At 39.6% G+C, this 27,526-nt stretch overlaps 1 protein-coding gene and 1 long non-coding RNA gene across 5 annotated transcripts in view; both read right to left on the reverse strand.

Annotated features, from left to right (window-relative positions):
* Positions 1-2,874: 2,874 nt before the first annotated feature.
* Positions 2,875-5,731, reverse strand: LOC116448800. Its single transcript, XR_004242121.1, has 2 exons — positions 5,239-5,731; positions 2,875-3,058 (listed from the first exon to the last, which is right to left on the reverse strand). It is a non-coding gene; the product is annotated as an uncharacterized LOC116448800 (long non-coding RNA).
* A 3,102-nt stretch (positions 5,732-8,833) lies between these two features.
* The window catches only part of TFDP2 (transcription factor Dp-2), a 56,970-nt gene continuing 38,277 nt past the window's right edge, over positions 8,834-27,526 (reverse strand). For all 4 annotated transcript variants that reach the window (XM_032119747.1, XM_032119746.1, XM_032119745.1 and 1 more), the window contains 4 exons: positions 27,290-27,441; positions 22,910-23,076; positions 17,401-17,506; positions 8,834-16,507 (listed from right to left, as the gene is read on the reverse strand). In XM_032119747.1, the coding sequence (XP_031975638.1) occupies positions 16,339-16,507; positions 17,401-17,506; positions 22,910-23,076; positions 27,290-27,441 (594 nt within the window). In that variant the 3' untranslated portion in view covers positions 8,834-16,338. The remainder of the gene's footprint in view (positions 16,508-17,400; positions 17,507-22,909; positions 23,077-27,289; positions 27,442-27,526) is intronic.

Genomic DNA, 27,526 nt, shown 5'->3' on the forward strand with positions numbered 1-27,526 from the left:
TAATAGAATATGCAGAGCATAAATGTGTTTAGAAATTACTGTTCAGTTTTGTAGGTCAGATCCAGCTCTGTACCTGTTGAGAATAGAAAAAGCTTCACCTGCAATGGGCAGAACTCTGGTCTACCTTTGCTCCAGGCTGTTACTAACATGGAAATGGCCTGAGATGATCGTGTGTTCTACCCATGTACACTGGGGGAATATAATTATTTCATTTAGTTCAGCCTGTCCTCTGCATCAGTACTGAGTTGTTTTTCTGGTTTGGTATTTATTTCTTTTCTTGTAGGTAATAACACATGGGGTTTCCTTCCAGTTTCCTTTTGAAGAACATCGCTTCTGTATTGGAAGCTTTACTTGTATTAACTGTGGTGAGGGGATAAATCATTGAAGTAACTTTTAGCCTCAGCTGTTTGGCATCGTGAATCTTTGTCCTGATGCTTGTTTGGTTACAGATGTTGGGCTACACACCAAAAACGGGACTCTTACCTTAAAAGTTACCTGTGAATAGTCAGTGTTTCTGTAGAAAAAGATTCCATCATAGAGGCCTCATTTTACATTAGTCTTGCAACAGAAGTTGCCCTTCAGTTAAAACATGTAAAACTGCCATTGTCTTGTTAGAAGAAGCATTTTAATGTAGAAAAATCAGAGCCAGTTCCTCTGTAAGATACTTTCTGCAGGTTTTCTTCCTGTCTTAATGGGAGGAAAAAAAGTCAGAGAAAAGCTAAGTCAAAAATTCAGGTTACTGCAGTTTGAAGTCTGTTAATTTGGTGATTGATTCTTAATGTAGAATCATTAGCAGAGCTATCAGAAAATCATTGACACGAGGGTTACTAGAAGCTTGAATGTCACTTGAATGTAGTTTGGATCAAATAGCTCTAATAATTTATGACAAAAAGTAAGACTTCTTTTGTCTCTTTAAATCTCAGGCAAGCAACTAAGGAAGCCACTAAAGGAAATTTCGAAGTTTTGTTCACTAACATGTAATTAATTTTTTTTATGTGGTGCAACTCTGAACAGTAAGTATTGCATGGAACTGTGGAAGCAGTGCCTCATCTTGATTTTTCATTACCTGAAGGGAATTGCTAAGACTTTAATCTGGATTTGGCAACAATTCCTTTAAAAAACTCATGGTTATCAATGTATTTGGAACAAAAATTTCATACTCAATTTTAGAAAGTTTACTTAGCTCTGTATATTGTGTATTAGAGAGGATGATCTTCTTTTGAATTTGCTTTACAGTTGTATGGAATAAAAATGTGTCCTTCCAGTATCCAAATGTTATGTGACTTGTGAGCATATTGATGCCATTTCTACTTTTCTGACACAAGAGAGCCCCTACAGTGATAACTCCTCCAGGGTTTATTGTCCCTAACGAGGTCTCTCTTAAACCCACTGTGGCTGCAGATTCTAACTTCAGAAACTGCCACTTCACTCCTAATTACAAGTGGGACAGATGCACTAAACACTATAAATATTTTAATGGCTCTTATTTAGAACCAAGTTGTCTTAACATTTTAAGTGTTCTTGTGAATGTGAAAAAAACATAATGCATCAGAGCTTGGGTGAATTTTAGTGTAAGGAATTGGGTTTTTGCTTAACATGTGACTTTTTTTTTGAATGTGATAGGGCTGCTCTGTCTAGGGGCTAATGCCAAATGACTTAGTCAACTATACCAGAGCATTTTTGCCTTTCGACTTTCAGGAGAGGTTAGCACATAATTAGCACAGCATCTGTAATTCTGTAGGTTTCTCTCTAAATTTGTGTTGAGAAATTGCTTGATTTAAACATTACTTAGAAGTGATAGTAAATTTCAGACCAATTGATTTAAATGTTAGTTTAAAACAAATCCACAGATAAGATTACAAATCTTAATGTGCTCTTGAGAAAAGTTGCAGGAATGGCTGAGCCTTCTTTTAAGAGCAGCTCATTATTTTGTCCTCTAAATTGCGTAGTAACTTGTTGGGTATAAGGAAGCTTATTTTTTGAAGCTGATAGCATAGAAAGGTTTGCGCTGAGGTTCAATGTGAGGCATTAACCTACAGGTGAAGCCTGAAATACCTCTTATTTTTATTAGTTATCTTAAAGGACACAAAACCAGAACTCGGTGAATAACAATATTACAGAAAACCTCTTTCGTTTGACAGAGAAAGTAATTAACCCCAAAGCAAGAGTATACCAAAATGCTTGGAGTTTTCAATAGTAGTAATAGCCTCACCTAAAGCTGAGGCATTGCAGGAAAATAGTGAAAGAAAAAGATCTTTGGGGCACTGTAGTAATAAGGTACAAATTAGACTGAAATGGCAGGGCAAGAATGATAACTGTCTATTAAAGTAACCAGGTAAAGCAGCTGTTGGTGAATAATACTGGATGTCATTTGGCCTTAATAGTTCTGTCTGCATGGGAGAAGTCAGGATGGTGTGTATGGTGATTGTTTCAACCATGCTTAAAACATGCCTTAATAACAGAACCTGGGGAGGGAAAAAACCAAAACCAAACCAAGCTTTCCAGCATTATTCTGAAGATCTACACAGCTCTGTAGATCTTGGACTTCAGTGTAGTTTGCAGGGACAAGTGTCTGCTGGCCCACTCAAACAACTGTGGGCAGACACCTTAATCAGATTACGAATTTGAAATTTCCACACAGTGAAATGTGTCTGGAGTCCTGTTTCTCATGGGGGAGAGGGAAGAGATAGAGGGATAGTAGTCCCAATTTCTTCTTGCTACTTCTCCTGTTTAAGGCTTAGTTCTAATTAATGGTAGGAAAGATTCTGTATGCTGTCTTTCCTTTAGCAGTGTTAGGTCGCTCTTAGTAGCGTTAGGTTCACGCTTGGTAGTGGAAGTAATAAAAGAGTATCAAAGATTCTCTTTGATAAGACCTTTAGTTCTCAGAGACCTTCCATTTATTGCTGGAGTTTGGGAGGATGTGTAGAAGAAGACACCTCTCTTCTGAACACAGACAGGTGGGACAAAAGAAGAGATCTCTATACTGCTAACGAGGTCATGTTTTATCATCAGTCACACACCAAGCTCTCATTTGAGGTGTTCTTCAGGGAACTGCAGCCTAGAAGGGCCAAGAAGGAGCACGCAGGTCAGTGCATATGTAACAGGTTACTGACTTGACCATTTGATCACCTTTTTGAAATAACGTGCAGTCTCCAGCTAAAAATAATACATATGATGATTGAGCTGGATGCTCCTAATGGCTTGACAAATACCTTGAAAATTAAAGTCTGTTTGTCACCTGTATTTTAGTGGATCCATGTGTTTGTCTAAAAACTTGTGCTTCCTGCTGCAGTGTCACACTGTCAAGCAGAAAGCTGCTGCAGTGGATCTTGTGTTTCCAAGTGCCCCAGTGTGTTAAAGTAGGTCAGAAATTGCATAAGATGCCATTACTGGAAACTGCTGTAGGCTGACTTGCATATGAAAACTCAGCAGTGCAACTAGCAAATGCACTCTGACAAAGAGAAATGCAGCCATGGCTTAAAACATGACAAGAGAGCTCTCTGAAATCTCCCTAGGATATGAATGGCTGTTGGAATCGTGAGATGTCTTTGCCCATTCAGTTCATGTTCCTGCTATCTGCTGAGCCAGAGCTGCCTGCCTGGCTTGTCATGGGGCTCACATTGTTCTTGTCTGCAGGGAGATCAGGCACATGGCTTCTTAACTCCTTCTGCATCGCAAAAACCATGTTCTATGTTCCCCTGCTTGCCAAGCTCCTTGAGAGCAAACATACACAGTGCAGAGTACACTGCCAGTCATGTAAAGGCAAGAATCCGTAGTAGCTCTTCCACTGACTGAGTGGTTGCTGGTGATTAGTAAGGGCCAGTGGGAATGTGGGGTAAGTGCACAAGCCTCTGCAGTTTCTGCTGTTTAACACCAACAAGCCCAGGGAGCACTGAGCAGGCTACAGCGTGTGCATTTTTCCTCTTCCATAGCGCTGTTTCAGAATGCTTCAGCACATTCCTGGATATCCAATTAATGCAGTATTTTACCTTCTTTATAGAGTTACAAAAACGTCAATGGAGAAGGAAAAAAAAATTCTGAAAGTACCTTCATCAGTCCTCAAGGTGCCTGCTTGTTCTGCTGTGTATGCATCCTATGCCCACAAAACCAGACCCACTTGGTTAGGAATGTCTCTTGGCTCACTCTCTTCCATGCCCTTGTACTTCACTACATTTTCCCTTCAGATTTTGTATCTTTTAAGAATCTGAACATTGGAAAGGACAGTCTCCTGTTTTGTTGGGGTTTTTTTGCTACTGGTACTTTCATATAATCTTTTCTAACACAAATTTAACCAGTTGAATAGAAACAAGAAAACTCCCAGTTGAGGGGATTATATCCATTAATAAGCAGAGTGGGGTATATTTGGCTGCAATTATCTTTAAAAGTTATTATAATATTTTAAAATTATCTTTTAGTTCAGTGTATAACTGTGGATGGTTCGTAAGTCAGAAAACATACTGCTTGGTGATGCATTTTTCCAAAGGTTTAAAATATGGGTACTCCTCCATGAAATGAATGAGTTTGCAGTTATTTCTGAAAAATCTTCAGCAGCCGGGACTGCTTTATTTCCTGGAATTGTTGCATCTCTGGTGGTATATATGCCCATTTGTCACCTTGCAAATCACCCATTTCCAATAGATAAATAGATGGGTCAGTATCAACCATCTCAGGAACACACACACAATTGTAGAGTTAGGTGGGCTGGAAGGGTCTGCAGTTAATTTACAAACCTCAGCATGTCTCTGCCAGTGCAGCAGCTTCTGCTCCTCATTTTGCTGCTCAAGGGCCAACAAACAGTGGTCTGATAAATGCTCTGATATAGTTGACTCAGTCATTTGGCATTGGCCCCTAGACAGAGCAGCCCTATCACATTCAATCTTAATTTAATAGACTTAATATATTGCCTGATGACAGAAAACGGTAGGTAGAAGCTTGGCAGAACATGACATAAAGGTTTGTAAGCCTAGATAGAATGTTTAGAACTTGGCTTTAGTCATGCTAATGAGATGATGAGAAAATATCAAAGGTTAGAAGGTTTGAAAGTAATAACAATAAAAACCTGGGCTTTCCCCTGGCTTACATCAGCCTGGGCAACCTGACTGCAAATAGCCAGCAGCTGTGTTAACCTACATCTCACACGAAGCTATCAGCAACAGTCACAGCAGCTTTTCCTACAATTTGGTTAATTTAGTATTAGTAATACTTAATGACTTTGTTATGGTAATGTGGAAGTGTTACCTTAGTGTTAAGATGCTGTGCTGACTCCAAACTCGTCAGAAATCAGGGATGTTTGTAACAAGGCGGATTTAGCAGCTGTGTGTCCCCAGGTTCCCGGTGCGCCAGGCCCCGCGAAGCTCGGAGCCGCTCTCGGACCTGCGGCCGCTGGGAGCGGCGCTGGCGCGCGCGCGGCCGTTACCGGTGAGGGCAGGGGGCGAGCCCGGGCCCCTCACGGGGACGGAGCGGCGGGCGGAGCGCAGGTACCGCGGGCAGGGCACGGACAGGACAGGGGCAGCCGTCCATGCAGGGTCGGCGGCGGAGCGGGTGCCGTGCCCGGTGGTACCGGAGCCAAACGCCGCCGGCCCGCCTGGGCTCGGCCCCGCGGGCGCTGGGGCGCGTTCCGGCCCGTGCGTATCCCTGGAGCCGGGGAGGGGAAGGCGCTCAGCGCGGGGCCCGCTCCGGAGCGGGGAGGGCGTGCGGAGCCTGTGCGGGGCGGTGGCGGGGCGAGAGCGCAGGGGGGGCTTTGCTGGGCAACGAGTGCGGAAAGCGGCACAGGCTGGGCCATTGCCGGGAGCCGAGCGGTCCGGGGAGCGCAGGTGCCCCTAGCGCTCACGGGGGCAGACGTGGGAACTTGGCAAATACAGGCCGGGTCCTCAAGACGGGGATGCAGTTTCTTGGAAAGGAGAGCAAATATGGGTGTTCTGGTCAGAGGCTGTCATTCCAAAACAGTAAATTTAAAGCACAAGAACTGCCTCTTAACAAAATACACGAACATGCAAACAGTCCTTTTTCTGATGCTTAACTAAGGTGTGGCCTTAAGAACATGCTGGCAGTTGTGAAAGCTTCACGAGTTTATTTTTTACACCCCGCTTAAAAAATAACTCTTACCTTTAGCACAGAGCAGCGTGGGCGTGGTGTGGGCAGTCAGCGTGGGTGAGCTGGGCTGTCTGTGGTGCGTTCGCACCCTGCCTTTCCGTGCAGGAACTTGTTCTCCATGCACTCAGCCCAGTCCTGTTACTGGGAGCTCTGCTTGCTGTTTTAATTTCACTCATCAAAGCCAGAGGCTTAAATTGTGCACAGGCCAATGCTAGGACATTTTCGTGAGGTTTACTCATTTAAAATGTCTTTTAACTTCTAAATGTGCCAAGACACTTATGTCCTTGTGGTGCTTATTTATTAAAAATAACTATCTTGCTTATGCCAGCAGCTGCTGTAAAATGCAGTCTGCTGCCTTCTACATAATATGGCGTTAAATGGAACTTTTGTTATTTAATATTTGAAAAATAATGTTCAGTTAATGGTGGCAGACTAATTGAGTGTAATATTTGTATGTAATATTGTTATTGCTGCATAACCTGGACTTTAATATCAAGATGATGAAAACTTGGGTTAACACAGGTTATTTGAACCAAGGGAGAGTATTGGCTGTGTGGTTTCACGTATTGTACCAGAATGGTGCTTAGATAATTTTGCCATTTTGTAGCTCTGTTTGCTGCCTTATGCTGGAAGAAGATAAACCCTTCTGTTTGCTTACTTCTTCCTTTTGATGTCATCTCATTGTTGCAGGTTTTTATATCACTTCCTGCACAACTTTGCCTGGGACAATGGTTTTCAGTTTTTTAATGGGTCTGTGAGTTCTCTGGGTGGCTGGTGAGGGATTCTTGAAATGTTACAAAACCGAGCCTGCGGTGAGTTGTCCAGGGGCAGCTGTAAGAACCAGTAGGCAGCAGTGCCTTCAACAACTTGGGATTTTCAGTCTGACAGACTTGATTTAACCTTTGTGACAGATGGGAAGTTCTGTGACATATATAGGAACAGTTTCTTCTGTTTTGTTACCCCTGAACTGTGGTTTCAGCAAGGAGACAGTTCCAGTGACATTAGGTTTTTCAGCCCTTTGAATGTTTTCCAGTCAGAGGCCCGGAAAAGGAATTCAGTATTATGTAGGACCCCCGGAGCAGCCGGGTCCCTCCCCGGCAGGCGAAGGACGGGCACTGCAGCACAGCTGAGCCCCCTTCAGGAGCAACCTACACGGATCACACGCACTCAGGGGCAGCACTCGTGACATGGCACTCGGACAATGTAGTATTGTTCACATTTATCTCCTGTCCTACACTGGGGGTTGAGACAGAGTTTAATGAATAATAAACCTACACAAATTTGGGGGTTTTCTGGTTTTCCTGAATGTTTTCAGATATTTTTGCTTTCTAACAGAATGTGTAGAATTCAAAAAGATACAGTTTTAGAGACTGTTACTTTTAACCAAGGACAGTATTTGTTGTTGTCTTAATGTTTCCATTATTAGCACAGAGCACCTTAATCCTACAGCAGTTACCATTGCTTGATTCCTTTTTTTAGGAAACATGCAGATTTACTTATGTGAAGAAAAACATAAACTAGTTCATATGATGATATCTGGTTGGACAGTCAGAGAAACTCTAACCAAAAATATTTGTAATTTCAGAGAGCATTATCATGCAGACTTCTTAGAGATCCATGCTGAGTACTTCTTTCTTAGAACAGATGAAATGGGCTTTTATGCTTTCACATTTTCTTGGTTGCTTTGTTGGGTTCTTGGGGAGGAGATGCCCAGCTGAAAACAGCACAAAGAACGAAGGATTCTTTAGAGGAGAGTATTTATTCCAACCAGGTTCACCATCGGCTTAATGTTTCAGAATCATTCTGATAGCAACTTATGGAGCACTGACACAAAAGAAGGTAAGGATTTTTAGACTTTTTAAACAAGCATAAATAAGCCCTAAATACCTTTATTGCTGATATAAAGACTATACCCTCTCATTTCTGCAGTCATGTTTCTTGCCCATAGAAAACACATTGCAAGAGTTTTTAGCTGGTTGTTAGCCAAATCTGTTAGTGAAAATGCCTTCCCAAATATGCCATTGCATTTTAGATGAAAGGGGTTTGTGGTAGAGTTTCTATTTATTACACAAGAATGAACTCAGAGTTTTGCGAGTCTTCTGCTATTGTCTTTAACCTCTTCTTTTAGCTGGTTTGAGATTAAAAATAGTGAGTCGTGGGTCTTCTGTGCACATGGGGAAAAGCAAACACCGTGACATTACTTGGTGTTTTTGTATTTGGCAGAGCTGGAAAACCAACACAGAGGATGAAGAGGGACTGCATTTAATGCTGCCTAAATTCTTGTCATGTGGATTCTTGCTACCAAAATAGAAGGAAGGGGTTTGGAAGGATATATGTTTAGAATCTATAGGTGTTTGAAGGGTGTTCAACAGGATAGAGGATCTAGCATGAAACAGGGGGAACACACCCTGTTTCTGGGGCCTTCTCTTAGGTATAGGTTAGGTGTGTATCTTGAATGGATAGGAATGATAATATCCCTAAACATTTTGTGAGTTATCAAAATGTAACCATTTCAGAAGCCCAGCATCTCTCCCTGGACAATGACATAAGTTTTTCTGAATGATCAGCCAATGAGGATGCCATTGCTAGACTGTGATATTTTCAATAACCAAAGGATGCAATATTTCCTATGTGAAGTAGGGCAGTTCATTTTTTTTGTAACGAGGTGCACATACTGGCAGTGGTAACCTCGAGTGACCTTTTTTCTGCAATGTTTTTCTCAAAGACAAGCTCTGTTCTGTTGCCTTGAAATTCTTTTATTCAGTTCTTCTACAGTTAAGGTTTACATTCCAGTCCACAGAAAACTGGATGTTCTTCTCCAAAGCATACACAGCTTTCACCTCAGTCAGACTGTCTGCTCCCCACCCCCATTTGCAATGTACAATTCCCACTTGCAGCATTTTCAGTAAACATGGGATCAATTGAGTATACAGAAAAAGCTTCTATAAAATTTCCATTAAAAAAATAACAAGTTTTTATTTACAAAGTGTTTGCTACTACAAAGTAATATTTCCTATTGGTTCAAATATACTATTTGCTAATGCCAGTGTTCCTATTAGGAAAGTAAGACTTTGTATATGCACTTTTCTGTATACATTTTTCAGTGTTTAAAGCACATAAAATACTACCACATTCTTTTTTACACTACTCCTAGCCACGTGCAATGTGGCAGTAGAAATTAACACTATTTGATCAGAACAAAAAATCAACATAGCTTAATAGCAGACTTTCTGCAAAAATAAAACTTTAGTCTATAATTTATAGGTATTTGGAAAGAAAGAAATCTATGGAGAATTCAAAAATATGCAGCAAATGAAGATGAATGGGAAGCTTGGACTGTCCTGAAGATAAAAGAGTTTAGTGGAAATTTTTCTCCCTTTTCTTGTGCTAAAGTGTTTGTGTGACGCTTTGTGCCAATACACATGTTGGGAGAGCAAGATAAGTAGATTAAAAAAATTAATTAAAACTTCAAATCCCATATAATTAGTATCCTTGTAATTGGATTTGTCTCTTCCCACCCACCATGTTTACAAACCCTGCTTTGAGTTCAGCATTGGAGGTCATAAAATAGCTTTGTCCATGACTGGCCTTGTTCTTAAAAAAAAAGTTTTATTTAATTTAAAAGTTAATGGGCTTTCAAGTGGTTTCTACATTTTAAATATAAAAAGGAAGTGTCTCTACAATTTCTTCCATGTAGAATATAGTGGATATTAAAAAGTGCTACTGTAAGGGGGGATGGAGGGCCACATGTGACTTTTCTACCCCTTGCTGCATGTTGTAGCACCTTCAGAACATGGGCTGATGGCACATGAGCATTCACTCATTACCAAGGACTCATCTACTGCCAGATGATTCCCCAGGTGCCAACAAACATGTCCTGGTGTAAAACTCTGCCTGTGCTTGCTGGCCGGTTACTCCTGATGCCATGTAGGATATGCAAACAAAAAGGCTGTGCCTTGGTCCCAGGGCATGAACGAGGACAGACTCACATCCTACTTCTTACAGGTTTGTTCGGAGTAGGATTAATTTTTTTACAGTAGCTGTTTGTGAGATACAGTGTCATAACATTTGCATTATGCTTCTCTGAAGTATTTTTCATGTATACAGCATGGCCTTTAAGACAAGGGAATGTGCCAGAAACTTGTATGATGGATTGTGATTCATTTTGTGTTTTCCTGGGGAAATTCTGGGAGAATCCCTGCATTAGTACAACCAAATGTACTAATTGTTAAAGTTACAATAGTAATTTAACAACCCACCGAAATGCCTGGAGACTGATTTTGTGGACTTCACCTTTCCTGATCATTTTAACTTTTGTGGCCATTCAGAGTAGTTGTATGTGATCGTAAAATGTCAGCAGGAAGGGCTGTGGATATGTGGTGTTTTTTTCCTCTCTGGCTGCCTGGCTCATGCAGCTGGGCAGCACAAGAACCAGGCAGTGTGAGAACGAGTGTTTCACTCAGCCTGCAGAAGGAGAATGGGCTAAAGCCAACTCACCAGTAAAGACTCATTTTGTCTTGGAAAAAGTTTCTGCATAGATGAGTTTGATCTGCATCTACAGCTGGATTTAAATTTGACATTGCTGTATCCTGCTCCCCCATGGTGTCCATATATCTAAAGTACCTATGCCTGGAGAGTGTTGAGTACTTAAGAATGGCATTTAGAGAAGTCAGATCTAAGTAACTGCACTTGTTCTAGCCAGTACAGAAGACTAAGTAGAGATGTGAGTTTGGGCTACTGGGAGGTTCCTGTATCTGCTTGGAATTATCATGGCCCTGTTACAGATACTGACCTGATCCAGGTCAGTCTGCTTTTCTCCTTAGATAAATGTAGAAGTATTTCTTTGCTCCATGTTGTTCCTAAGCAGGAGGCTTTCCTTTGGGATTTGGATGCTTAGATCTCAGATGTTACTTCTGTCCAATTCTGGGAAAGGATTTTTGGTGTCCTGCAGTTTAGGTGGATATCCTAAATGTTGGATTCTAGGGTACTGTCAAAAATATGGAAGCAGAAAGAAAACAGTTTGGTTTTGGCTGATCTCTGGGGTAGCCGGACAGGGTAGTATTAAAGGTGGAGAGTGACTGTACAATCTCTGAAGAGCTGTGACAAACAGCCCCTTCAGTTGTTACTGTCAGACTGCTTTAATGAGCATTCCCACCCCTCACTGTCAGTGCCAGCTGGGGAGAGATCCATAGATGCCACCTCAGGCAATCAGACTGAAAGATCTGGCAGGTTCTTGTACATGCAGCTCTACAGTGACTTGAAAAGATGGTAATCCTTTGCAGATGGAATGAAGAACTGGGAATAACATTGGTTATGAGTATTTTTTTGGCAATATACAGGATCGGGGGAGAAGAGTTACTCACAGCCTCTTAAAAACACTCACCAGACAAAATTTTAACAGCTAAACAGGAAAGAGATAATCTGATTTGGGAACTTTTAAGTCTAAGGAATGAGTTTCAGGAAGTTTTATGGTATCAGGATTGGGTTATGTGAATACCTGCCAGCAGAAAATTAAGTACTTAAAGCTGTTCACATGCTCAGGTAGGTGTGTGATGGCCACAAATTAACAAATGATTCATTGGTGTACTGCTTGCAGACAGAGGCCAGAATTCAACAAGTGGCACATTTTAAAGAACAAAACCTCCATAAACAGGTCCTTGGCCTCTCTCTCCCCTGTTCATCACTAATGCTGCAAGAGGCACCACTTCCCAGTGCTGACAGCTGAGACACCTTTAGCCACAAAATAGACCAGACCTCCGAGTGACCCAACTGCAGCAGAAGGATGTCACCCCAAAGTATGGCTATTACTAGAATTTTTAAAGTCACAAATTAAAAGTGATTTAAATTTAGTAGTCTTCCCCCAGCTCATTATATCTGGTTATTTAATATCATCATGTTCCTGAGAGATTCTTGGCAATGAAAAGATATAAATGAGGTGGCTCAGGCAGAAGATAGCTTGTTTTGGTTTGTTTTCTCTAGACCATACCCTGTGGTACTGGCTTTGTTTTTATATGAATCCAAACCCCAAGCATCTTTAACTCACTAAAAGGAAAGTCTTTACAATCAACTGCCTGGATTATTTTCAGCTGAAAAGGGCCAGTTACTACAGAAAGGAGTATTACCCAGAGTTCAAATGTGGTTAAGTTTCAGCCATGCTCTTGATTTAAAATGGTGGATTGGTTCAAAAGAAAGAGCACTTGAGCTTTTAAATCTTAACTGTGGAATTCTAAATTCAAGCATCATTTCATGTATGAACATGAACTTGAAGGCCTCATTTTCCTTTAAAAAAACAAAAGGATTAAAATTTGGTTATTAGGCCTTTTTACATAATGTTACTTCAGGCTGACATAGTGGATCAGCAGAAGCCCTTCTGTGGAAATTCTGTATTGTCAGCAATTTCCAGCTGCTCAAAAGGATTAGGGGTATTTGCAAGCTGTAGTTTAAAAATTAAAACCCCTGAACCAAAATGGAAACACCTACAGCGTGGCTTGTACTGGGTTTAATGGTGTTAGTTGAAGTCATACTCTCAGTTAAAATTGTCTTATTTGCTTAGATACACACACTTTCTGAGATTAGGTGGATTGTTGGCATTAATTCCAGTGTTGAAATGAGAACACTGGTGCACTTTAATACAATTTTAAATACCAAAATTCACAAACATTATGTCAGATTTCCACATAATAGAAAAATGCTGTCTCCCATTTGTATTTTGTCATTTAGTTAGTGGAGCTGACAAGTTTTTCTAAGTCAAATTTAGATCTTTCAAGCACCACAAAGTCAGTCCAGAAATAAAGCTGTTTACTTCACTATAGCTATAAAAGCATTTACATGCAGCATTACATTGCTTGCAGCCAAGTGGCTTTTGAATGTATAAGTGAGAGAGTGTTCCAAGACACAGAAACATCACTTAAATTTATCTTAAATGTAAGTTGCATGGAAATTTAAATGTTAAGGTTTCCTTATATGACGTATGATCTAGTACCAGTTGCTGCTTGATTCCTGTCAATGAATGTCAGGGCTATTGCATGAGACAGGAGAAGATGATGGGAGCTGAATAGAAAATGGGAAAACCAGTCTTGGTCATGACCATTTTATTGTGGAAAGTGTCTGCTGCCTCTCAGCAGGAGGGAGGGCCTGTGTGCTGAAGCAGCTGAGCACAAGCACTGCCATGAGCTTAGTGTGAGCTCTGTGGTTTGTTAATATTCTCAACCCCCTTGTTACTCACAATTGCAGCTGCCTTTAGTGAGGTCTTGCATTTACCTGTTTTGGTTTGTGGTTTTTGTGTGTGTGTTTTGTTTCTTTTTTAAATATGGCAGCTAAGATCACCAGGAATGATTGAAAGGCTTGCCTGAGATCATACACAAGTGACTATGGCTGGATAAGGCCCCAAATTCTCCTAGTTCCCAGACTTTAGTGTAACCACAAGACCACAGTGCTTTAGTTGAACTTCATCCTCAACTGGTACTTGGCACAAAGAAGCCCAAGGAAAGAATTTACTTTTGAAGTCTCTTCTAAATGTTCTAACATGTTTTGTCCTTTGTATTCAACTAGTCCAGGAAAAGTAACTTGTAAAGGCTTGGTTCAACTGTCAAATAAATGTTATGTGCTCCCATATTTTTTATTTTTTATCTTTAAATTTGATAGCTTGATGTTTGCCAGAAAGCAAGCAGCTGTGCAGGCTGCAGCTTTGAAGGGCACAGACATCAATGGAGGAAAGGTATCATTGAAGATCTTCCCCCTGTAAAGCTCACTGACTGCTAATAAAATACATTCCATTTCTGGAATGTATTTTTTCTCTGGAATGCCTTTTTTTGCCAAGTTCTTATAGTTCAAAGTGCTGCTCTTTAGGAACTGTTTAGTGTTTTGCTGATTTTTCTTTTTACACAAATCTTGAGTGGGAAGTGTGAAGAAAGTGTGAAGTTAAATGTGTCCCTAATGTATTGTTGGGGGGGAGGGAGGTATAACTACTTTGGAAGATATTTCCCTCTTTAAGAATTCCTTAGGATCATGCATATGTAAGTTATCTTTGATCTGCCCTCTCCAATGAAAGCTGACTGACAGGACAGTTTTTGAAAAAGCAGTGAGTTTTTAAGAATGAAAGTGATTATCTGTTTAAATGAAAGGTCATTCATGAAGCTGACAATTCCATAGTAGTATGTCTGGAGTACCTGTTCCCTTCTCCCCCCATTTCAAAAGTGAGGCACTTTGCTCAAGTGCACTGACTCTCTCAGCAAGAACATTGTTTTGTATCTGTAAAGCTTTCTTGGTACAGAGGTAGTTTTACAGATTCGGTGGAAGTGAGGGGGTGTAAAGCCCTCAGTCTTTTGTTGCCTGTGAGCCATGAGCACAACATTGGCTTAACAGTCTTGCCCTAAGGCTGAATATCATGGTGTTTTTTAGTTTGTGCATTTGCAACTCATTTGTGTAAAATAGATAGCTCAGTCAAGAGTCGTACTTACTTACTGGGGCTGCCCTCAGGTGGTACTCACGTGCAGGAGTTTGAACTATCTGTGAAAAGTTTCTGTCTGCATGCTTTAGTTTGTAATGTAAACATGCACATGGTGCTTGTCTGCTCCTCACAGTTTTACCTGTCCTGTGAGCAGCCAGTCCTGTGCTAACTCCTGCACATGGCTAGGCAGCTCTTGAGCTGGAGCTTCATTTTCTCTCTGTAGCTCAGGCTTGGTGCTTCTGGATCTCGCTGGCCTGAGTGAATGCAGGTTTGGCTGTAAAAGATGATGTGACATGGCCCAGGCTATGAGAGTAATGCTCCCAGCAGCCCAGGGACAGTCTGCTGCCATTGCTCAGGTGAGCAACAGGACAAACTGCCTCATCTCCCAGTGCAGGAACAGAGCCAGGACAGCTGCCTCAGACAGATGAGACACAGGGCAACTACCTACAGACAGTATAAAAACTGAAAAAGATTTACCTAATGAAAAAGTTAACTTAGAGACTAGTTAAAGTCCTGGATGCTGGAACACCATGGGAAGAGTACATCTACAGTGTATTTTGCACTGATATTCAAGTTTTGTGTTTTTTCAAAAAGGTGTTTATGATTGGATGTGATGTTAGCTATGGAAAACACGGCCTCCTGCTGCAAGTCTAATGTAACAGTTCACATGGAATACATGTTATGTAACTTGAGCCATAGATTATTTTAAGTGGTTTGATACTATTTTCAAAGGTGCATCAAGGTGAGTGCAACTGAAGCTACTGATAAGAAAGTCTGTCAGAATCCAAGCTGACCAGTATGCAAAACATGAAATGATGTACTGTTGACATTTTATTTTTTTTCCCTAAGGGCCTCAGCCTATGACTTTAAAATTTATATGACCTGCCCGCCCCAAATTTGAAAAGATTGCCTTGAAAACATGCTGCCTGAGATCCTTAACATGGTAGGAGGCCTTTTTAAAAAAAACAACACATGCTCTAACATCAAAGGGTTTATATAGTTAGAACAGTAAAGGAGAAGCTACACTGAATACACTGTAATCTAGAAATACAATTCTTTAATCTTTTTCTTGAAAAAGGCTGGTGCAGAGAATACTGGTTTTTTTCCTGACTGTTTTAATAATGGCTAAGAATAATCACTTATAATAAATTAGGTTGGCAATATAAATGAACATACGAACCTTTTATACTAATGTTACTTTTAGAGTATCTAAAGTGGATTTAAACTATTTCAAGATTCATTTAATCACTTGCAATTTATATTACTTTAAGAATCTTCTATACAGCAAGTTGAACAGAAAAAAAGCAAACATTTGAACAGCCCCTTTTCCCTATAACCACGTTAATACAAGATAGTTTTAAATAACGATTTTGGCGCATTTGCGTGTGCTCTCTCTCCCCCTTTTTTTAAAGGCAGCACAGCCAAAAGACAATGCAAGAATTGGCTTTTACTGACTGACTGACTCTGTTCTCCATCTGAAAAAGACATGGGGAAGACAGAGGTGTGAGTCCCAGAATGGAAAAGATGAACTTAAGGTTTACTTTGCCAAATCTCCAGGGACTTTGTTCTTTTCCTCATTTGTAGTTGATAAAACCCACTTTGCTCTGTCTCTGCATGTCACTCTGTGTTCAGTTATAAAATTTTTCAATTTCAGCTATGGATAAACTTGTTTTGAAGCTTCCATTTTGCTTCACTGAACACAGTGCAAACCAAGGCAAGAAACCAATAAAATCCAAATAGGAACTCCCATTAAGAATACTTGAGCAGCATTTTGCATATTCCATTTTCTACTGTCCTCATTCTGGGGAGGAAGAATCCTCATCTTCATCCTCTTCCTCTTCCTCGTTGAAGGAGCAGGGCGTCTCCCCCCGGGACGCTGCACTGCTGGACTGCTGACTGCTAGGGGCAAGCAGCTGCCCAGTTGCTAAGGCCACTTCAGCATCCAAACACAACCCTGGATTCTCACTAGCAAAACAACAGAAAGGGTGAAATTTAGAGGGTTTCTCCTGAGGTTTTAAGCTTTTTCTTTTTGGCCTCAGCTCTTCTGTAGTCGAAGAAATGCTATGAACAAGGAAAAATCCGTAAGTGTTACAGTAAACACAGCTATTAGTTAGGAGAGCTGATAAAACATTGGAAGGTTGCATAAAAAAGATTACTAGGTGACTTTTTTTTTTCATAAACAACTAGTAGAATTGCTTAAGCTGAAGAACAAAAAAAGATATTCATCACCATTTCATTAATACACAGAAATGTTTGCAATATAAAATGAAGCTATTAAATGCTATGAGAAAGAGCCTGTTAAAAAAAAATCCCTATTTCCAATTTTTTATGCTACAGGTAAACTCCAAGCAAAGTCTGGCTGTCGAGGTGTATTTTAGATTGGCTTTTTGCACATGGTGGTTTTTTGTTTGGTTGTTGGTTTTTAATTTTAAATTCTTATTAAGCTGTGTGGACTAAACTACTTTCATGAGAGCTTAAACAGTAGTGCATTTAGACACCAGACATTCTTATGCATTCTTCAGAAATATTACCAGGCTTTTATCCACATGTAATTACCTATTTGTAGTCCATGCCCAGGCAGGAATTTAAGGTTAATCAGGAAAAGGGGCTTGAAACTGATTCTATTCTTAAGAAACACAGGTACAAAATAGGTGGTATATGCAACATTCAAAGCATGTTGACTTAACCTTACAAATACAATTATCAAGGAAGACAGAATTACAGACTTTTTCACAATCAAAATTAACCATGATAGGAAAATATCTCAATTCCTGCATACAAATGGTATGAAACAGCAAGGTTACTTAAGTACCACAAGCATATATAACTATCCTTGAATAAAAAATTATTTTATTTACCTTGATTTAGCATCGTAAGTGCCTCCAGCTGCCTCGAAATGGGAAACTGCTTGTGCTGAACTTGAAAGTAACCCTTGGTTTATCCATGAAAATCCTGCAGACATATCTAGAAGAAAGCATAAGTATTTATGAGAGTTACTTACATTTTTTCTTACTTTCACAATTTTAAACTTTGCATTCTCTTTGCAGTTAGGATCTCTTCATTTAGTTTAGCAGGTACCAGTAGCTCGAGTTTATTTTTATACTGTAGATGTGTCCTGTTTAATCAAGATGAAATTATATCCTGTGTTTGTGGATGCACTTAAACCTTGTACTCGGCTTTTCCCTCTGTCTGAAGAAGATTCGCCTGGCTGCTGGCTGTATGCAATCACAGGTATCTGAAATAAGAGTTCTGGAGTCCATGGAAACTTACTGCTACAGCCTGACCCTGTGAAATGGCCCAACAGCTCCAAGTGCCTTGGCTGCTACACTCAGTGAAGGTACAAAAGGAGTTGTATTTATCTGGGTTTGAGATAGTGCAGTGAAGCCACCCAGGCAGTCTCCGTGTCGCTGTGTCACTGTGTGTGTTCTGGTGGCCAAAGGCAGTTTCAGCCTGGTGCTCTCATGGCTGGCTGTGAGGCAGCCTCCTAATCTGCTCTGCCACCAGCCAGAGCTGGGCACCTGCAGAGGACATGCACAGACCATGGCAAAGGGCTGGTGCCAAGAATGGAAGAGAGAGCCTGGTGTACACTGCATGTGAGACATGTAAGGCACTCTCCTCCCTAGAATAGGAAATGGCAGGGTTAAGACCATTGAAATGGTCTGGCAATGATGCTGAGTTTCTTGAGGTAGTTTGTTAAAAGCCCCTGGGGGGTGGGGGGGTGGGATTACTTACAACCCTCATAGTACTTGTTTTCAAATTCCCTAACAAGTAATGCCTGTCAGTTGTTTCCAGTTACACACATTTCTGCCAAGAGAATCAGCAAAATAAGTCCACTGACCCAATTACATTTACAAGATTTTTTGGGTACATGTGTGTTTTTAATTTGCTTCTTAGATAAGGTATTTCTATTGACCTACCCCAATTCCATCTCAACATAAAGTTAACATCAAAACAAAGTTATCAAGACTGTCTAGTTCTTTTCCATAGTACTTGCATGTGGTTTCAGCTGGATGCATTAAACCAGGAGTTAGAGTCCTTACTGTTAAGTTCTATGCCTAACTCAGGCTCTGTTTTGGACAGCATAGTGGCAGTAAACTGGGACTGTACTACTTATATTTTATCTAAAATTGTTCTATAACAGCAGGTAAGAGGAATAACTGTGTTTGTTACATACACATTGTCATTTGTCCTTCTGTGTTGTCAAGCTTTGGTTGCTTGAGATTTGGCAGTGCTGCCTAGCACAGGGACTGTTTTAAGCAGGTTGACACAGCCATGTGAATTGGCTGACCATTTTACATGAGGGGTGGATCCACAGGCTACCTTGGTTTGTGCTGTGGAAAGCTGTTAGCAGCAAGGTATTTAAATGTCATGTTACAAAGCAAGGCTAGCAAGTTCCTGGCAGCAGCCTTTGGAACATGACAGCAAACATTAATAAGTGGCAGTTTTAGAGTGATCTGTGAGGACAGAATAGATGAGAACAGTTAAATGTGGATGGAGCTGGATGTCTTTCATTAAGATTGCACTAAATGCAGGTTTCATGTTACAGAGAACATGTTCTGACAGCTCCCTCCCATCTTTGCAGGAGGAGGCTAAAAACCATTTTGAACTACTGTGTTGTATTTAGATTAATGGAGGTGTACCATGATGTTGTTTCCTGGTATTTTGAAGGAGTGTACCTGTGTGTACATGTTTAGTATTCCAGAAAAATAACAAGACACTGCTAGTAATCTTGTGGTTTATTAACATTTCTGGATAATAGCTACTTAGTTTTCTTTTTGAAGAGCAAGATAGAAATATGGCAGAAAGGTGCTTCATAAATGCATATCCCTGCCTTGTATTTTCATTGCCTTGTATTTCTAAATTCAGTTTTCCAATGGGCTCTGAGTAGCAAGGGATAAGAAGTTTGTGAATGATGGGGAGTTGAAGCCATTTCCAATGGAAAATGGAAAAGTCTGTCAAAATACAAGTGTACCTACAATGAAAAGACTTACTCGTTCTGGCAGTGTAGATCAATTACTAATAGATACACTTAAAACCAGGGAAAGCAGTTAGAATAAACCTTCCCAAGGTGCTGAAGTCCAATCTAAAACTGGCATTGTTATGAATTAGGTATATCTTGCAGCAGACACACTTAGTAGAAATTTATTTTATTTGAGAAGGCTGTAAAGCAATACCCTCAACTGCTGAAGCTATTAATGTACAAGTGCTGCATAAGAGTGTTGATGACAGCTGAACAAACTCGCTCAGTCAGTGGGTACTCTTAGCTCTTTAGTTCCAACTCCAGCCCATTTTCCAGTCATGGCTTATTATGCAGGTAAGTAGCAGGGCACTTCTTCACACAGGGGAAAAAAAAAAAGTCCAAAACTGCAGCACTTTGTCTGCCCTAGTGGGATACATAAGGTGAGACATTGTTACCCCAACTGTTAGTGCCTCAGAATTTTTACTTCCTGCTTTTTTTCAATCTGCAGCCTCATTTCTAGTAGTCAGGACTCAACTAACAAAGCCAGGACTTGTTTTTGTGTTAAATGCCTGTAGGATGTGCACAGCCCAAAAGGCAGCGATGCTACTCTGGCTGCTGTTCTATGAGTTTATGCTTGTCCCGGGTAGTGAAGTATTTCTGCTCACCCAGCAACCTCACTCCCTCCTTTCCACTTCAGCTATTCTCGTTTGAGTCCTTTTCTACATAGTTCTACTTGTTTAATTGTTGAAAACTCCTCTGCCAGACAAAGGCTGCAGTTTAGTACCTGGAACCAGCCCAGGGAGAGCACACAGGAAAGCACCTGGGTCAAAATGCAGAAATGGGCAGGAATGTATAATTAGGATTGTGTCCTCGGGATATCCTTTAAGCTGGTGCAAGTGTCATGTTTTAGACATTGTTAGTTTTGACAGTCAAGCAACAGAAAAGTGTGTTACAAAAATAATTTAAGATACACAGAATATTTTTCTCTATGAGGTCAATATGCCTTAGCTTCTGCTGATTTCAATGGCAGTCCTACCTGAGGATCACACTAACATAGTATTTAAAATGCATATTACAGAAATACATTTATTTGCTAAAACACTGTGAAACTAGCAAACCTAGAAGACAATACTTTTATCAAATTTGGGCACTTGAAGAATGGCTAAAACATATGATCCTCTTTAAAAGAAAATACACCAATAAAGCTTTGATGTGCACATCATCAGCTCAGCAGTTCCAAGTTACTGCTTTTCAAAGCAGAGATGGTCCAACATTTTTTGTCAAGTTTCTTTAATTGAACTGGTTCAGACTTAGGATTCTTCCAACTGCTCCTCTAGTTCTACAGGCAAGGATTATAGTACAAACTACTGTTAGTGTTTGAAAGTCAGGAATTATCAAGCCTGTACAATGTTAGTTTGACCAGGCTAAGGTCAAACTAACATTGTACAGGAAATGATTCACCTACTTGGACATATTAAAGAGGACTGGCTTCTAGAGCAGTTGACCATGGAGTCAGCTACTGTGATTGTAATGAATCTTGATTGCAATAAATTTACTCAGTGAATAAATAAGAGACCATGATTAGTTTTTCCTGTATAGCAGTAACTAAAGCCATTGTTCTTGAAAGAGCCATCATGACAATGTAGAAGTAACCATGAATTCTAGAAACCAGTGATGACCCTTCTATTTCCCTACTCTTGCTGTGTAAGAAAATGTCTAAAGACTCCCAAGGTTAAAATGGGAAGATCACCAAAAATATATGATCAGGAAAATGCTGGCTTTTCAAGTATTGTGCAAAACATTTAAATCTGTTTCCTTTATTGGTCGCTTACTTCAATTAGAAACCATCACTATGCAACTCATACTCTTAACTGTAGATTTGTGTAGCACAATTAAGTAACAAGCAACAGATAGAATAAACCTTTGAAATAAATACATATACTAGTATGTATATAAATTAAAGTGTATATATATATTTTAAAATACAAATACTAGTAAGAAGACCTCTCAGCTAGTTTTTACAGAGGCTGAAACAGCTGAATGTAACCCATGTCTGAAGAGTACATTACTTTGCCTTAAGAATATTTCAGTAAAAAATTAAATCAATGCATTTCCTATGGTTAAAACTCTATATAGGTTCTAGGCTGCTGGTTTGCTACTAGGGAAGTACTCAGTAAATAGTGTAATGACACAGGGGTTTGTGCAAATGTAAAGAAAATCTGTTTTCTGGAGGTAATTAATGCAGGCTTAAAATGAAAAAAATTTTAGTTTGATCCTCAACACATGGAAGCAATTAAATAACTTCAACATTGCAACACTATTTATTAGAAGACCTAGGTTCTGCTCCTTTCCCTTTTTTTACATTGCTGATAAATCACACGGTAAATAATGTTGAGTTGACCGAACCTGTGAGGAACAAATCAAGATTTCTTTCAACTTCTCTTTTTGTTGTGAGTGTATTTCAAAACTGACCAAAAATAAAATATGAAAACTTAGTTTTAAAACCCACAGGACAACAGGACCAGGAAAACACAAATATGTGTTAACAAACATATGCACATTTGATGTAGTTTGAAATGTTAAGCCACTTAAAATTTACTAGTTTTATAGAATGTTAACTGAATTCTAATTTATATATAGCAGTAGAAAAATTAGGGCAAGAGCTTTGTTCCCTTTCCACAAAAACAGAGGTCTGTACACAGTAGTTAATTGGGTAACACTTCCTTTACAGATGAAGTCCCTCCAGAAACTTGAGAAAATGCTGGGCTAAATTTAAGCTCTGGGTACAGCAAGAAGAACACACTCTGATAATAACTATAGGAAGTGAAATCAAATCTTAGCAGCTGTAGTCTAGTGATGCAACACTGAAGGAGTCCTAGTTTTGTGTCTAAGCAGGACCTGTTCAAACAGGGCAGTAAAAGCCTCTGCATGGGACACCTGTCGTGAAGTCTTTAGAGCCTCTTGCTTTATTTAGAGAAGCTCAGTTCTCAGGTGGCACCTGCTGGCTCCTGAGGGATTACACCCAACCAGTTCAAGATGCTCTTTTTCTTTCCTTTTCCTCAGCTTGGGAAGAGCTGCCCTCTTCCAGTTTGCTCTTCCATACATCCAGTTACTCAAAACTAATACTAACGCATGAAAACCTGTTCTTGGTATCAATTTAGCTGTTTAAGAAATAATTCTTCATAATGCAGCTCACACAGAAGTTTTTTGTTATAAATCAGTGTGAATTAAGTCAACATGACAACTAAGATAAACCTTCCAAAATTAACAGTAAAACAACTGGTTCATGTACCACCCTACTAAGTCCCACAAACCCTCAAATGTTACAGACTTAATAAGTTAATATAATTAAATTTGCTTCAGTTAAGTAAGGTTATGGATTTTATCAGGACCAATATTTAACTTACCTGTGATGTAGCCTTCTAAAGCTTTTGGCACCAGTGATTTTGCGGTTCTTAGGTCCTCAGCTGAACATTTGCCTGCTTCGAGTCCAAAGGACATTCCCATTCTCTTCAGCACCTCGCTGTCATCATGAATCTCAAAAGTATTATCGAAATTAAAGAGGTATTCAAATCTGCACATTAAAAAATTAAAAGTGAGATGATTCTGAAAAGAGCACAGCTGTGCTTTTCTTGCCTGTTCTTTCTCTGGTGTTTTTGGTATGCACTGAGGTAAGTGTCTGGAGTCTTGATTTTCTGTGAAGGGTCCTTAAGGAAAGAGAAGAGCAAGAAATGCTTTCTCTTTTCTGTGACTAGCATGCCACAGGTTTAAAATGGCACATTCTCAATTAAAAGTAACTTCACCACTGCAGGAACAAAGTTTAAAATTTTCTACCTCAGTAAGTAGATTCAAAGGGGAAGAGGGAGACCTTATTAAACATGAACCTTCACTTGCACTAAAGCCAATCGGGTCACCTGAAGCCCTGTCACCAAAATAACTATTTTGTTTTTCTGCTTTTACATTTCACTTTCTGTTCTAATGTGCAACACTCCTCCTGTGAACTGACCTATTTACTTTGCTATAATTTTGCTTTTTTGGATGCAGCTAGAAAAGCAGCCTGGTCAGAGTCCTGTGTGTTCACAACCCACCGTTTCTGCTGCAGGACTCTCAAAATGTTTTTAACTGCACATAAAAGTGGAAATTGAGATATGAACTTCAGACAGCTTTAAGAAAAGCAGGGGCATTTAGGCTGGTCTTACACTGTCATCACAGGTATTCTGGTCTGTAAAATAAGGCTTAGTTCCCAGTACCTCCTTTGCTGCTGGCAAAACCTTTGTCCCTGGAAAAGCAACCCATCTCTGAGATACAGTCTTTAAAAGGTAACTCACTGGTGGGTCTTCCATTATCTCTCCAAGCTCATGTCAATTTTCTTGACAGGTTGTTTTCTAATACTTGTTTTCTTACACCTGAGCCAGTAAGCTTGGAAGCTTTACAGCTCTTGAGTTTATACATAGAATTTTCAATTGGTAATCGAATGCTTTGTGCTCGGTGTAATTGTCAGTTTACACACAGCATTTCTTCTGTGGCTCATACCATGTTACTTGTAAAACCTATTGTTTATGCACCTTCATTTATTTCAGCATAATCACATTAAAAGGAAAAATAAGATGTGTTAAGGCCATTTTAACTGGTATAATTACATTCCTGCTACCTAAACTGGCAAAGCTCAGTGTCATACCAAGCTACTACCAGCAAGCTGTGTAATTACTGCCTCATAACTGAATGGCACAGGATCAAAAGCTGCATTTATTGATAGTTCTGCATTTCTTCTCCAATGTGCTATGGCCAAATACTGGATGTTAGAAAGGAAGGTAACTTCTTTCCTCTTCCCAGCAAGTTTCCAAACTAAGACATTTACAGTCTTCAGTATTTCTCCAGTTTGGTTTCTAGCAGCCTGCAGTCATTGATACAGGAAGTCCCTATACTTCCTCTGCTTTTAACAGCTATTTGAGGATTTTCTTTCAGGCACTTGACATTACCCCTTTCTGAACTTATGTAAACTTTTGGCATGAATAAAATCAATTATGATTTGCATAAACATTCTTGTCACCTGGTTTCTTCTCTTAATGTCTCTTAATTTAATATGCAACTGTGTGCAGCATTTCTTTATGTATGTTCACCATCTCACTGGTGATTTCTGAGACACCTGGGAGTCCACTGTCCTCTCTTTTCTAGGCCAAAGAGCCCATCTTTCCTTCTGTCAAAGCCTTTCCTAAGCCTCATTTCTTCTTGCTGTCCTCCTGTGTCTCTCCTGGTTATGCCATACTTTTTCCAAGAACATGAGAGTGTATAGTATTCCAGATATAAAGCACTATATGCATCTAGTTTTACACTGTAGTCCTTACTGTTTTTCCTAGTAATTCCCAGCACAATTTCAGCTGTTATTGAGAAGTCAACTTTTGTTCTCACAGAATGATCTACTGGGCTGCCATGTTATTATTCAGTACTACAAGCTAGGTCCAGAGGCTAATAATACTGTGTATACAAAATTGGGTACACTTCCTGTCTGTTTCCCATGGTAAGTGCAAATCTGATCACCAGTGATTTTAATATGGATTTTCCACTGCTACAGGCAATTCCTTCTGTAAGGGTACAAGAAGCCACTTCCTACATGGTCTGTCTAGTGTACAGCATTGTATCTCCAATGACAAAATCTTCAGCATTTCCCATAAGAGATGTTCTAATTTTCCAACTTTCTGATACATCTATTGTGTCTGAATACTTGTTTAAAACAAAGTATTCTGGTTACTTTTTCTTTCTTTTTCCTAGGACCAACAGCATTTATACAGAAGTACCATATATACTAAATACATTTTTCCTGTATAAATGGGACTTATTCAGGTGCCTCATCTTTAAAATTAGTTAACTACTTCCTTTTTACCTGAAGACTTTGCTTTTCCTACTCCAACTTCAGAAATGCCATTCCCAGTATGCTGCTTGGCACCCATCTACCTTCTTAAACGCTAAACAAAACTTGCCCAATAATTTCTCTTTTTTTTTTTTTTTTTTATTATTTGTGAGACATTGCACTCTCTTTTGGCTGTTCTTGCATTGGAAAAAGCTTAGAGAACACAAACCTATTTTCCTTCTGATACTAAATCACCCTTATATGTACAACATTTCCAAGCAATTAATTTCCTTTAGAAGTTCCTCTCTAGATACAATTTTGAGTAGCTAATGCTGTGAGCTTAGCTCTTCTAAGCTGGACTTACCAGCATCAGTACTTTATATAAACGTTATTTGGAGAAGAAATGAAAATGGAAGCCCTTTAAAAAGTGGCTTTCAGACTGGAACCAAGTGTGGAGCAAGCACTCAAGCTGAGCAGTTATACTCTCCAATAAACTACAGGTTGAGAATTCTCCAGACCAAGTCACCCCCTTTGCTAACTGCCTTATTTAGCAGATGAGTGTAACAGTAGTTAAAACACAGCACTTTCTGGCACTGTTTACCTACTGCTGCTGCCACTAATCAGTTGCACAAATAATAACCACAGTGGAAAGCTGGCTTAATTTGGGTCGTACACTTAATGACCTCCAGATGACATACTACCAAAGCTGAGTTCTATAAATTGAAGTATCCACAACTTTAATAATTTTGGTGTGCTCAGTTTTAGTAGGAGTGTTTTCACAGAGTTGGTGAGTGTAGAAGTGTGTTACACTGCTCTGGATCCCAAATGCCAGATTAATCTCTAACAACTCAAAGCAGCAGTTCTGAAGTTTTAGTATGAAAGTGTTCAACTTTTTAACAGGTTCAAACCTAAATGTAGAGCCCTGTTTAAAAGAGCAGGAACGCCCCTGTAGTGTGACTATAGAAAAAGGGTGTAATTATGGTAAATCAAAAGTGATCCTAAAATTGCCAACTTGCTGAACTGCAGTGCTGATGAGAGTATTCCACAAGTTTTGTCACAGAATATATTGGACTTCGGTCTAATTTTCTACAAAAATTCAGCTTTTAATAGTATTGCTGTTTTGCATGCTGGTGCTTGAGTTACTAGAGCTTGTCTATTTTTGCTGTGTGATTGACTTGAAGTTCAGTACAGGATTTGCATACCACAGAGTAAAATCTGTAATCTACAGTATTAGAGCAAAGCCAGCTATTTTCAGCTAATAAACTGGTTGTGAGCCGATTACCAGTTAACGTAACTGCACCTCATAGTTCAGCCATATTTTCACAGGATGAAGAGCACAAGCACCCACAATTATGTAACTGGTAGATTTTCAGATTAATGTGAATGCAACTGTAGCAGTTTACTCACAAAGACAGTATTACAAATTTCTGTATCTTTTCCTTCGAACAACTTTTTGCTGTTAAAAAACACTTTCAAAGATGTTGTCATCACCTGGAGTATGCTACTTTTGTGCCCCATGGATAATCTTGTGTTTCTGACTGGGTATATTTTTATGGCATACTAAGAGTAAGAATTCAGAGACACAACCATGCGGCTGCTTTAAAAGGTAGTGCTGTCCTAGTATATAGTTTCATTCAGTTATTTCTCCTGTGCAGTGAATGCTCTTTGAAATGTCAGCCTGAAGTGCCTTTTACAACAGTGAAAGTCAGCCTGTTTTAACTAGAGATTGTAAAGCAGCATTTATAAACTCATTCATATTACTACTGCAGTTGCATTAAATATTTAAAAAAACAACAAGCAAACCCCTGAAGTGACAGTTGCAAATGTAAATACAATAATTACTTTTAGTAAACTAGAAAAACTTCCCTCACTTGTTTGAGGAAAAATTCCAGTCCACAAAGAAAATAAAACTATAAAAATTAATTCCATAAACACTCACTTATCACTTGATATGCTGCAGTCTATAATTGTTCTTTTGCTAGTGTTGACTATTAAGAAAGGCAGCTGTATTGTGGAGTTCAAAGATGGAGGGCCTTGATTTTGCTGTTCATTTTGCTGATTTCTTTGTACCAAGTTTTTAAATGCTATTTGCTGTAAAACAAAAGAAAGAAAAAATGTTTACTGACAATAAAAGAGCAGACATCAGTGTTTCCAGGAAACACCTGGAAAAACCTCA

The sequence above is a fragment of the Corvus moneduloides genome, chromosome 10, assembly GCF_009650955.1.
Source record: "Corvus moneduloides isolate bCorMon1 chromosome 10, bCorMon1.pri, whole genome shotgun sequence".
Lineage (NCBI taxonomy): Eukaryota > Metazoa > Chordata > Aves > Passeriformes > Corvidae > Corvus > Corvus moneduloides.